At 42.8% G+C, this 12,458-nt stretch overlaps 1 protein-coding gene across 7 annotated transcripts in view; it reads right to left on the reverse strand.

The window, feature by feature from the left end:
* Nucleotides 1-12,458, reverse strand: part of RUNX1 (RUNX family transcription factor 1) — a 253,872-nt gene that overhangs the window by 30,460 nt on the left and 210,954 nt on the right. For 6 of the 7 annotated variants that reach the window (XM_012445830.2, XM_012445820.2, XM_064380131.1 and 3 more), the window contains one exon: nt 11,574-11,765. The exons of the other annotated variant lie outside the window; for it this stretch is intronic. In XM_012445830.2, coding sequence (XP_012301253.1) covers nt 11,574-11,765 — 192 coding nt within the window. The remainder of the gene's footprint in view (nt 1-11,573; nt 11,766-12,458) is intronic. 7 annotated transcript variants of the gene reach the window in all.

Genomic DNA, 12,458 nt, shown 5'->3' on the forward strand with positions numbered 1-12,458 from the left:
TTTTATGACACCAACTGAAGGATCCTACAGTGTCCTCCATACTTCCAGGAGGATTGAGCTGGCCGCTACAATGGCCCAAGTCTTATTAAACAGAACTGATCATGTTGACTTATGGAGGCTCAGATGACCCAAGTCAGATTGGGTGGAAGAACCAGGACAGTTGAAAAATTAAGCACCATTTCCATTCCTGGTGGTTTTTCTTTTGAGACGGAGTTTGACTCTTGTTGCCCAGGCTGGAGTGCAGTGGTGCGATCTTGGCTCGCTGCAACCTCTGCCTCCCAGGTTCAAGCGATTCTCCTGCCTCGGCCTTCCAAGTAGCTGGGATTACAGGCACTCACCGCTATACCCAGCTAATTTTTGTATTTTTAGTAGAGACTTTGCCATGTTGGCCAGGCTGGTTTTGAACTCCTGACCTCAGGTGATCCACCTGCCTCAATATCCCAAAGTGCTAGGATTATAGGCATGAGCCACCGTGCCCGGCCCCTGGCCTGTTTTAAAGCTCAAGTTTCATGCCACCCAATAGCGGTTAGGTGACATGAGACTCACAGGTCAGGAACACAATGTCCTCTTCCCTCTGCCCACACTAATTCCCTCTAGGAAAGAAAGTAGGGAATTTCATCTTTAAGAAAAAGAATCCCCTTCCAAAAAGGTTAGTTAATGGGAATAATAGGATTTATAGAGATCAGAATTGGAAGATGTTTTTCAAAATCTTGAAACTCTATTTAGAAAGTTCTAAACCCTAAACATGACCCTAATTTTCAAAATCTTGAAACTCTATTTAGAAAGTTCTAAACCCTAAACATGACCCTAAGGTCATATGGAATAATGATGGTGCCCAGGATGGTGGCACTTCATCCTGTGTCTGGAGGAAGTGGCTGTCTTTTCTGTCCAATCTTTCCTACGCATGATTCAGCCAAACATTTAATGCCACTATTCTGTTTTCTCTAAAAAATGCTTGTTTCTTTAAAACAGAAAATGGTCTGTTCCATGCCATTTAGGGGAGCGTGAACCGGCTAAAACTCAACCTGAAGACTTTCCATAGCTGGCTAACCAGAAATCACCTGAATAAGAGGTGGTACATTCTTTCCCTATCAATTCTCAGGAGTGCACAGAGAGACAAAAATAAACATGATTGGCCAATGTTTGTTTTTAGGGCGAGTTCTATACTATTTTTCTATTATTATTTTGCTTTATTTATTGTGGTTGGTAACTGAATCTCTAACATCAAAACATAAGATGTTCTGCCAGAAAGAGATTACAGAAGAAAAGTCTATGAAAAGAAACTGGGTTTGTCAGTGAAGATTTTATTTACAGGAGTTTTGCAATCAGTATCTTTACTCTCTATAACAATTGGGCTATTCTACTGCTTTGAAGGCAATTGTTCAATAACGAGAAATTCCCTGTGAGGCTAAGGCTTGGAAGGAGAAATGTGACTGGGCTATTGACAATTGAGGCACATGAAACCCTCTGCTTCTGTAGATTTCCCCTAAAAGTCAGGGTGGGGTGTTCTGAGGGCCAGAGGGAAATAAGCAAAGACAGAGGTAATTACAGCCCTTCAGCATCATTTAAATCACAAATGCTGGATTTTAAAGAGCTCTCAAATAACTGAATTCGAGCAGGCCTGAATTTCTGTTCCATAAGGCAAGGAAAAATCATGCAGATGAGTAAAACCAACTCAGTCTGGAGAACTATGCCTAATAAGAAAACCCAAGGAGTAACTTTCTAAGAACACACAAAGTAGCTTTCTAAGTAGAGTTGTTTTTCGTATCAGCATATATTGTTTGTTCTCTCTCAATATAAACTTTTGGTAAACTCTGATACTACCTCATGACTACAATAAAACTTTCTTTTTTAAATATCCAAATTTGAAAGGCTATCTTCAGGTGATTTATATAAATCACCCTCCTTTTGAAATGAGTGTGTGAAATGGCAATAAAGTCTTTTTTTAAAAAGGCAGCTTGCTTCAAAACAACATGCCTGGCTTTGGGAGGTCAAATTCTTGAGTCCATCCCAACTGGCTGGCTTTGGTCATCATGTCATCTTCTGTTCCCATCTTTCGTTCCTACCATCTAAGCCGTCATAAGCTTTGGGAGGCTAGGGCAAGAGGCACCTGGGCCTCCTGTTTTCCTATCTGGCACTGTTCCCTGGACACAGGGAAGAATGCTCTTTCTCTATCACTGTCAGGACCTCTGGTTCCATCTGCACAGGTGCTCTAGAAAATATTAAGAAATATCTGATCTCATCTAGAAAAAAAAAATCATACATTCTTCTGGCTGGGAAGTAAAAGTACCATGATGTTGGGTTCAAACAAATGATGGACTGAGGTTATAGTAATATGATTGGGGCATTCATGCATGAGATGTTGAGTTCACATTTACCTGTCCTCTGTGTTTGTTTTGGGGGATGGACTTGGGAGAGTTATCTCTGGTCTCACCTACTGTCCCTGGTCAATGGTCCGATATCCCCTATCCTTTGTACAAAGATACAGTAGTTTGGATGGTGGCTCCAGAAAAGATATGTCCATTTCCTGACCCCCAGAACTGTGAATATGACCTTATTTGGTAAAAGGGCCTCTGAAGCTATAATTAAGTGAAGGATTTTGAGTTCATCATGAATTATCTGGGTGGGCCTCAGTAAGAGACAGAAGAGGAGATGACACAAAGCAGGCTATATAAAGAGGGAAGAAAACGTTGGAATGATACAGTCTGATAGTCACAAGCCAAAGAATGCCACCAATGGCTGGAAGAGACAAGGAAGTATCCTCCCCTATAGCCTTCAGAGAAAGTATGGTCTTGCCAACACTTTGATTTTGGACTTCTGGCCTCCAGATCTAGGAGAGAATACATTTCTGTTGTTTGAAGCCACCAAGTTTGTGGTTATTTGTTAAAACAGCCACAGGAAACTGATATACTTGTGCTGTGGTTTGACTGTGTCCCTCAAAAGTTCACATGTTGGAAACTTGGATGCCATTGTGGTGTTGTTGAGTGATGGGGCCTTTGCAGGGAGCAAATGGGTCATGAGGATCTGCCCTCATACATGGATTAATGCCATAATCACACGAGTGGGTTATTGCTGAAGTGCCTTTTATAAAAGCAAGCTCTCTCTTGCACACACTTCCTTGTGCCCCTTGCTTTCTGCCATGGGTTAATGCAGCAAGGACCTCACCAGATGCCAGCACCATGCTCTTAGACTTTCTAGTCTCCAGAACCATATGAAATAAATTTCTTTTCTTTCTTTTTTTTTTTGAGACAGAGTCTCTCTCTGTCACTCAGGCTGGAGTGCAGTCGTGTGATGATCTCAGCTCACTGCAACCTCCACCCCCCTGGCCCAAGTGACTCTTCTGCCTCAGCCTCCCAAGTAGCTAGGACTCAGGTGTGTGCCACCATGCCCAGCTAAACTTTTTTGTATTTTTAGTAGAGATGGGGGTTTCACCATGTTGGCCAGGCTGGTCTCAAACTCCTGACCTTAGACGATCTGCCCGCCTTGGCCTCCCAAAGTGCTGGGATTACAGGCATGAGCCACTGTGCCTGGCTGTGAAATAAATTTTTTTTTTTGGAAATTACCCAGTCTCAGGAATTGGTTTTAACAAAGGAATTAAGACAGAAAGTTGGTACCAAGAAATGGGGTTGTTACTACAATGAACACCTGAAAGTAAGTGGCTTTGGAACTGCATAACAGGTGAAGGCTGAACAAATCTGGAGGAGCAGGCTAGGAAAAGCCTGCATTGCCAAGGACGGTTCTGCCACTAGGGGCAATTCTGGTGAGGGTGCTGAAAGAAGACCTCAGAACTAGGGAAGTCTAAATCTTCGTAGAGATTACTTAAGTGTTTGTGACCAGAGTACTGGTAGAATGCTGGTAAAGGCCATTCTGATGAGGCTGCAAATGGAAATGTGGAACAAGGTATTGGAAACTGGAGCAAAGGCCATATTTATAAAATATACGGTTGCAAAGAGCTGGGTGAAATTGTGTCCATGTCCTAGGACTTAATGGAATGTAGAACTCAAGAGGGATGAACTAGGATATTTGTAGAAGAAACACCTAAGCAGCAAAGCAGTGAGGCTGCTGGATGGCTACTTTTAACTACATAGAGTGAGATGTGATAGCAAAAGAATGACTTAAAGATGATATTTGCAATTAAAAGAGAAGCAGAATGAAAAGATTTGGAAAATTCACAGCCTGGCCAGGTAAAGAGTGAAAGTGTATTTGGAAGAGAATAGTAAGGGTGTGGCCAAGCAACCATTTGCCGAAGAGATTAGTATGAATGGGAAGAAGCCAGATTCTATGCATTAAAATGATGGGAGAAAGACCTGAAAAAGCATTTCAGAGATCTTTGAGGTTGCTCCTCCCATCATAGGCCCAGAGCTCTAGGAGGGTAGAATGCCTTTAGGGGACAGGCCTAGAGCACCCTTCATGGGCTCACTGCCTCTAGTCTCTGCTTCCTGCATCCTGGTGCAGCACACCTTGGCCACCCCAGCTGTGGCTTCAGTGGGCCTAGGTGTAGGCTAGGCTGCCATTCTGAAGGGCACAAGCAGTATACCTTGATGGTCTCTGTGTGGTGCTAATTCTGTAGGCATGAAGAATACATGCTGTGGAAGCATGGCTTCCTCCACCTAGATTATGAAGGATGCTACAGACTGTGTAGAGGCTCAGCCCAAGACCTACCAGAGAGGAATACCAGTGCAGACAGTACCTATCACGGCAGTGTTGAACAGAAATGCGGGGTTGAAGCTGTCACAGAGAGTCCCCACTAAGGCTGTGCCTAATGGAAACACAGAATTGGGGCTATCCCAGAGAACCCAGAACTGTAGAGCCATGAGTGTGCAACACTAGCCTGGTGATGCTGCAGACACAAGACTTCAACCTGACAGAGCTGAAGTTTGGGCTAAGCCCAGCAAAACTGTAGAGGCAGGGCTACCTGAGGCCCTGGGGGCCTAACTTTAGCCTCATTGTATCCGCAAGGCAAAACATGGAGTCAAAGAGGATTATTCTCCAGTTTTGACATAATGTTGTTTACTCTGTTGGATTTTGAACTTATTTGGGACCAGTTACCCCTATTTTCTTGCCTGTTTCTCTCTTTTGGAGTGGGACTTTCTACCCTGTGTCTGTCCCACTATTATATTTTGAAGTATTGTAGAAAACTTGTTTTGATTTCACAGCCTCAAAGCTAATGTAATTTGCTTTAAATTTTTCCTTGCATCTCACCCATATCTGGTTTAGGCAAGACTTTGGACTTCAGACTTTTGAGTTAATGCTGGAAAGAGTTAAGACTTTTGGGACCACTGGGATGGAATAAATGTATTTTTAAATGAGAAGCACATGAATTTGGGGAGGTCAGAAGTGGAATGCTATGGTTTGAATGTGTCCTCCCAAAAGTTCCTACGTTGGAAACTTGGTTGCCATCATAGCGATGTTGAGAGGTGGGGCCTTTGGGAAGTGACTGAGTCATAAGGGCTCCATTCTCAGGAATGAGGTAATGCTATCATTGAGGGAGTAAGTTAGTTATCATGGAGGTTGCTTTGTTATAAAAGCGAGCTCTCTCACATATGCTCTCTTGCCCTTCCACCTATCTGCCATGGGATGACTCTCACCAGATGATGGCACCATGCTCTTGGACTTCCCAGCCTCCAGAACTGTGAGGCAAATAAACTTATTTTCTTTATATATTACCCAGTCTATAATATATAAGACTAAGACAACTTGGTATTACTGATGTTGATCATAACAGCTAACAGTTTTTGAGTGTTAACCGTGGGCTGGCTCTAACGTCCACTGCTTTATGTTTCACAATGGTCCTGGGATCTGCTAGTATAATTAATTATTGCTCCCCTTTTGCAGATAAGAAAACCAAGGCTTTCAGAGGTTAAGTAACTTGCCGAAAGTCCCATAGTGAATATGATAGAAACTAAGGCAGTTTGCCTGTTGAGCCCTCATTCTTTCTTAGCCACTACGGTCTGCTTTCTTGGCTATTAGTTTCCCAGCTTAAACCTTCTGATATTTAGCAATCGATATCAAATAAATGTTCCAACTACAACTTTGCTGAAACTATTATTCTTTCAAATGAAACCATTTGGTGCTTGGGTGTGCTGGCCTACATGTTTACAAGCATAAGGGGAAAGTTCAGAACATATTCAGTCTACAAAAGAAATATTTTATCATTAAGATCAAGCTCTACAGTGAATCTTTTTTTTCTTCTAATGAGCAAGGGTGTTCACCAGGTACTAACATCATGCTCCTAAAAACATGGTCTAATCATCTTAAATGACATCCATGAAAATGTTTGGTCTGAAAATGAAGACCCACTATAATGTGGTTTATGATTACTACGGTGCTGACAGCTCACCATATTGGTGGCTCTTTTGAAGGGCTGATTTATTAAGTACTTAGCTGTAAGGTGCTTGTAAATACATCACAAGTGTTTAAGTAGTGCTGTTCAAGGGAGTACTGCATTGGTAACTATGTCTATCCATAAACAGAGCACAGAGAAAAAAATGTAAGGTCGGGCTACCACTCTACGCGTGGTCAAGTAACTCAAATGAGTGACTAGAAAGCAAGGAAAACAGACTAAGCCCAGAACTCAAGAAACAAAGGGCACGAGTAAACCAGGATGCAAAGGCCTTTGGGCTTTTTTTCTTAAAGAAAACCAAGCTTCGCTTTCCCTTTATTCTTCTTTCTCCTTTTCTGAATATCCACAATGCAATTCCTTAGTTTGCATTTTCCAAACTTTCCTTAAATTCACACTTTACGTTGCACCAGCTAAGAACATAAAAATCAGTAACTGAGTTCTCAGTTCTGCTTTGAGAGTGCTTCTCATTCTATTAACTTATAACTTCACTGCCTGCTTAGGGAAAAGGGGACAGGAGGCAGCTCACACTCCACAAGCCAACAGAGGGCTCTATACCCTGCAGTCATCTCATTGGTTTTCCTTTTCTTTTCTCTCTCTCCCTTCTTTCCTTTAATTCTTTTTATTTATTCATGCAAACACCTGATGCAGGCTTGTTTTCAGGGTAAGATCCTAATGCTGTAGACCTAGAAAGGCTTTCATATCCTACCACATCAAGTTAACAGTTATTTTTAAATGAAATAATTCACCTTTCTTGTTTATTAATTTCTCATACTCAGAATATATTACTTTGTGTAACCATTAAATGACCATTTATAGATTTACATATGAGGATTTCTGGTGTTTGATTGTAGCCTCCACTTCCAAGGTAATCAAATAGCCCCTACCCGCTTTGATTTTATGCTTCAAATTGCTAGAAGAGTAAGGAAGAGAGGGAAGGTGGGGGAGGGAGGGGGGGGGAGGGAGGGAGGGGGAGAGAGAGAGAGAGAGAGAGAGAGAGAGAGAGACAGACGGACGACAGACAGGAAAGCAATGAAATGCAGTTGGATATTTTATATCCAAGGCTGGAAAGAGCATTTATCTCCTTCTCCTACAGGAAGGTAGAAAGGTTTTCTTCCTTTTGTCTATCCAGATGATAAAGAGAGAATCTGATTTAAATAACTCCATACAACTGAGAAACAGAGTCGATTCAATATCTCAGAATTTTGCAGACAGCAACATCAGAATATAGTCTTTCCTAAGTAACTTTAATTTGGGGAGAAAATAATTAGCAAGACAAAAGTTACTTGGAATACTAAAAAATCAGGAGATGATTTGAGAGGTCAGGGGCACCTCTTAGCCATATAGAACTCTCAAAGTGAGGCACGCACACTCATAAAACTGGATCGATGTTGACTGGGTTTGGATGATAAGCATTTGGTCTCAATGGACTTCAAAAGTAGGAAGGTAAAGGCCCCAGTAAAGTCAACAGAGTGGCTGGTAAGCCTTCTCCCTGCTTATTCACCCCTCTTTCACTCTTATTTAGAGATTCATTATTCTGAGTTTTCTTTTCTCCCAAACTTTATAAACAAATGCACTTGGACCAAAGGAGATAGTTTATTAAGGTGCCCACCACAGAGCCTGGCCCCAAAGTTCTTCTTATCAACTTACAATAGAACATGCTCAATACAGGACTGCCAAGTGAGTGAATAGCCCAACACTTCTTCCATCTCTCCTCTGGTGTCTGGGATTCTTCTCGACACTGACCAGCCCTGTAGTAAATCGATCCTTGACCCAAGAGTTCATGCCCAGGGAACGGCCACCCCACCTGCATCGGCCTTGCACCCAGAAGGTCTGGGTTTGTGTCCAAGTTCATCACTTATAATCTTTGGGATACTGGGTAATTTTTAACCTCAGAAGTTCGATTTCTCTGTTTATAAATCATACCAAAGGATTGTTGAGGGAATGGAATAATGTGTACACATGTCTGACCCATGTCAAAATAGCTCACAACTGGTCCAGTTAAAGAGTTAAACCTTCTGCCTAAATGTTTATGGCAACCAACATGCAGAACAACAGAACGGACTTCCTAGTTTATCTAGGTTTCAGTTTTCTGTACCAGCGTCTATTACTCCATCTTCATATTCCCAGAAAGGAGGAAATTACGACACCTTAAATGTGATACATCATATTTGGTCAATCAAGGGTGAAATTTTAAAATCACTTGCTTGGGTTGCCCGAAGCCATCTCTAGGTGGGAGTTGTGTCTGGACAGGCATTGGTACTACCAGCTCTAGAATCTTCCCTGTTCCATCTTTTGAAAGAAATTAAAAAGGGATTCTAAGATTTGATTGTAGAAGTTAACGATGGTATCTTAACTGGTGGAAACATGTAGCTCAAGGGTCTACTCATGACAAAAATGGCTTTCTATTCAATTTTAAGAGCGGGTAAAATAGGAAGTTGAAATAAACCTCAGCCCTTTAATAGTTAAGACCTCAACAAATAAACAGTGGTGTAGTGGAGTGGCAACCTGTACTGTGCTTCAGATAATTTGAGATGTCTATTTTGAGTGACCCTCCAGCACATGCGATTCTAGGTGAGTATTGGTGCTATTCTATATCAGTGTTTTCTTGCTGATGGAGTTAGAGAAGCTGGCATAACCCTTCTGATAAAGTCCTAGCAAGGTAGGGTTCCTGAGCCTCTCCATAAATCCCAGCAAGCTCTCCAAGCCCCTAGTTACTGATATTTCTGTAAAACTGGCAAACATTCACGCATCTGGACAGCACTGCTGTAGAACTGCTCTGACAACTTGGATATTTTTCTTAAAACTACCACCGCCATTTCAAAGGGAGCCATAAACACATGCTATATTTCTTAAAGTATCTTCATAAATATAGAAACTTCAGGGCTAAGCCTGGAAAATAAGCATTTTCCTCCATGTCAAGAACAAACTGAAGGTCTTGGCTGAACAAGACTTGCATATTATGCCTGTTAACTTTCCAATTGCAAGAGAAAAAGCCCAGGGGTCTACTCAAAACATGATTAGTATAAAACAGCATTTTCTTATAGGAAAGAAAGAACGAAAGAGAAAGTCATTTCACTTGAAAATATTCTGGATGCTTATTTTTTAAAAGTTGTTCCTACAATTTTACAAGTGAAGTACTGAATATCAAATTCATATTTTGGAAAGAAAGAACACCAGCAATATAGTTCACACATTCTTTAGAGGAGCAACCAAGCCCCGAGGGAACCCTAAAGGCGAGTCATGATTTCTTAAATGTTACGGAACTAAAACGTTTTCAAAAGGAACAAAAAAGGGGTGATGCTTGGTGTTAAACCTGATACTCTGCTAAGCATACAGGACTCCAAAGAGATGAGGAGTGCCCACTGCAGAGTCCATAATAATGCTTTCGCCCAGCAGCTTCAGAGGATGAGAATTCAATGTGCAACTGCCCCCATTTTTTTTTTTTTTTTTTTAGTAAAGAGGCATATCTGATGAAGAAGGAAATCAGATTAGTTTCCCTTGTCACCAAAAGACAAGGCAACTCAATGGTGACAATTTCAATTTTCCCTCATGTGGCTGAATTTTCCATTGCCTTTAAAAATGCTTAAGACTTTTTGTTCCAATATCAGCAGTAAAAGGCAATCCCTTCATCAACATAGTAATATAAATGGCAAGTTAAGCAATGAGAAACTAAGAAAACAGAGCCTTCCTTTGGATTTTACACATGAGTGGCTGATGTGAATTAGTTTACTGAAGACGATGTGAATTAGTGTAAATGAACTTAAAGGCAAGATGAAAGAATCTCCTTGACAGTTGTACCCTCTTTGGAAACAAGGTATTGTTTCACTCCAAGCCCATCTCGCTTACTTAACATACCATTTGACCTAATTTACCATCTACACTTGTATTTTGGAATTAAAAAAAATCAATATATACATTTTAAATCATTATTAATAATTATTATGTAGTAGGAAACCAATTGTTTCATGGGTCCTCTTCCTAAATACACCTAAATGAATCTATCGATGAGAGGCAGCCCCTCAAAACATCAAGCTTTAGGTTTCTTTCTGTTTGTTTACAAAAGGGCTACTCCACAGACGGGCCACTTAGCTGTGTGCATAGTATCTTCTGGGAAGATTTATTTGGAAATTTTCCAATCAAGTAAAAGAACCTCCCCCAGAAACCTAACTGTGAGAGCTAATGGCATGGGCTGTCAAGCTCTGTGGGAGACAGTGGGGATGCCTTTTGAGAACCCGTGTTTTAACCCAAAAAGAGAGCTACTTGCCTGGAAACCCAAAGGAACAGATGACACTTGTACATCCCACAGTACAACTCGCATACAGAAAATTCCCGGGGAAGCTAATTCCTGCTGTCCGAGAGGGGCAAGGAGCCACCACATCTGTTGCTGGCCATCTGCCCTTTTCTCCAGATGTGTTGCTTATCTGTTCCTTAACAAGCCTGCTACTTTGAGAAAGAAATATTACTGTAAACCATATCACATACAGCTGCATCCTGCATGGCACAGAGAAAAGTCTGCATTTTGGATTTTTGAAACGGTATCACAGAGCAAACAGTCATTGACGTCAGTGGTTCTACAGTGTAAATGAACTTCTTGTATTATCTAATTTGGCACAGTGGGTGCTAGGCAATGACTGCATTTTACAGTGCTTTTGCAATTGCCAGCTCACCCCACAGGATGGGGGGACCTGCATTCTATATTGATTTGCAAATGAGACTCTTGATGTGATGGCATCCATACATTTCTACTATTCCTTAATAAAAAAAAATTAGATACAAATCCCACAAATAATCTGGCAATAAAAAGAACCTGAAACATCCCCATCTTCACCTTGTTTGACGTGTGTGTGTGTGTGTGTGTGTGTGTGTGTGTGTGTTCAAGCCTAATGGGTAGGTAAAAAAATAGCATAGCCAAAGCTAACTCTTAAAAAATTCAAGAGAGCTATCTATCCAATATGGATATCCACACCCAGAGCTCCCGCATATCCTCTGCAGCCCTGCTTCTCCTTGCGGGGATCTGGTTACAACGCAGATCTGACTCAGTGGGCCTGAGCTGGGGCCCAAGACTCTGCATTTCTAACAGCTCCCAGGTGGTGCTGTTGGTTCGAGGCCTCTTGCTCAGCATCAAGGGGAAATCCCAGTTGGTCTGGGAGGGTTTTTGCACACGAGACTCGGCTGTGGGTGGTGGCCCAGGTGCAGGAAAGGCGGGCAGTGGGCTCCGTCTGGTACTTACCCTGCATCTGACTCTGAGGCTGAGGGTTAAAGGCAGTGGAGTGGTTCAGGGAGGCACGAGGGTTGGGCGTGGGGGCTGGGTGGTGTGGGCTGACCCTCATGGCTGTGCGCCGCAGCTGCTCCAGTTCACTGAGCCGCTCGGAAAAGGACAAGCTCCCAGGCTTGGGCTGATCATCTAGTTTCTGCCGATGTCCTATTGTGGGGAGCAGAGAGGGCAGGGGATGGGAAGAGGGAAGGAGGGAGGGAAGAGATCAGAAAATGTATTGTGGATTTCCTAAAATTGGGGTTTTTCTTGTCTTTCCCCTCTTTCTTCCCTCACCCCAACATAGACTCGCTAGAGATCTGCCCATTGGGCTAGCTGCCAGTGGGAATTTGGGGCCACTGTTCCCTCAGCAGAATGGGCCCCCTTTCACCACCCTGGCCACAGAGTGCTCCCCAAGTCTGGGTCTCAGCACCCTCTCCAACCCTCTACACCAACTTCCACTGGGCAGAACTCAAGGGGATACGGAGCTTGGTGGTGGTGATGATGCCGGGAGGGAAAGAGGTGCATTAATTGTTGGCACATGGCCACATGCCAGGGGCTACGCTGTGGCAGCCAGGAAAGGTGGTCTCCCAGGCACATCAGAATGGCTGTTCCTTACTGCAAACCCAACCATGTGCAAGTTTTAGAGGCAGCAAAGTGGGCCCTGGAGCTTAGTGGCAGGGCCCCCTCCAAGAGGAAATGAGGCATGGCTGCAAACCCACAGCCCCTGGGGAGGTCAGATTTCCAGGTACACACAGGGCATCCTCAGTCCCTCTCCCTCTCCTTCTCCCTCTCCTTCTCCTCACAGTCTTTTCAAAAGCATTCCTTCTTCCCTGAAGCCAACTCCCCTCTGTACCCCTGAGA

The sequence above is a fragment of the Aotus nancymaae genome, unplaced genomic scaffold, assembly GCF_030222135.1.
Source record: "Aotus nancymaae isolate 86718 unplaced genomic scaffold, 86718_ANA_hifiasm-v0.15.2.pri h1tg000022l_1, whole genome shotgun sequence".
Classification (NCBI taxonomy): domain Eukaryota; kingdom Metazoa; phylum Chordata; class Mammalia; order Primates; family Aotidae; genus Aotus; species Aotus nancymaae.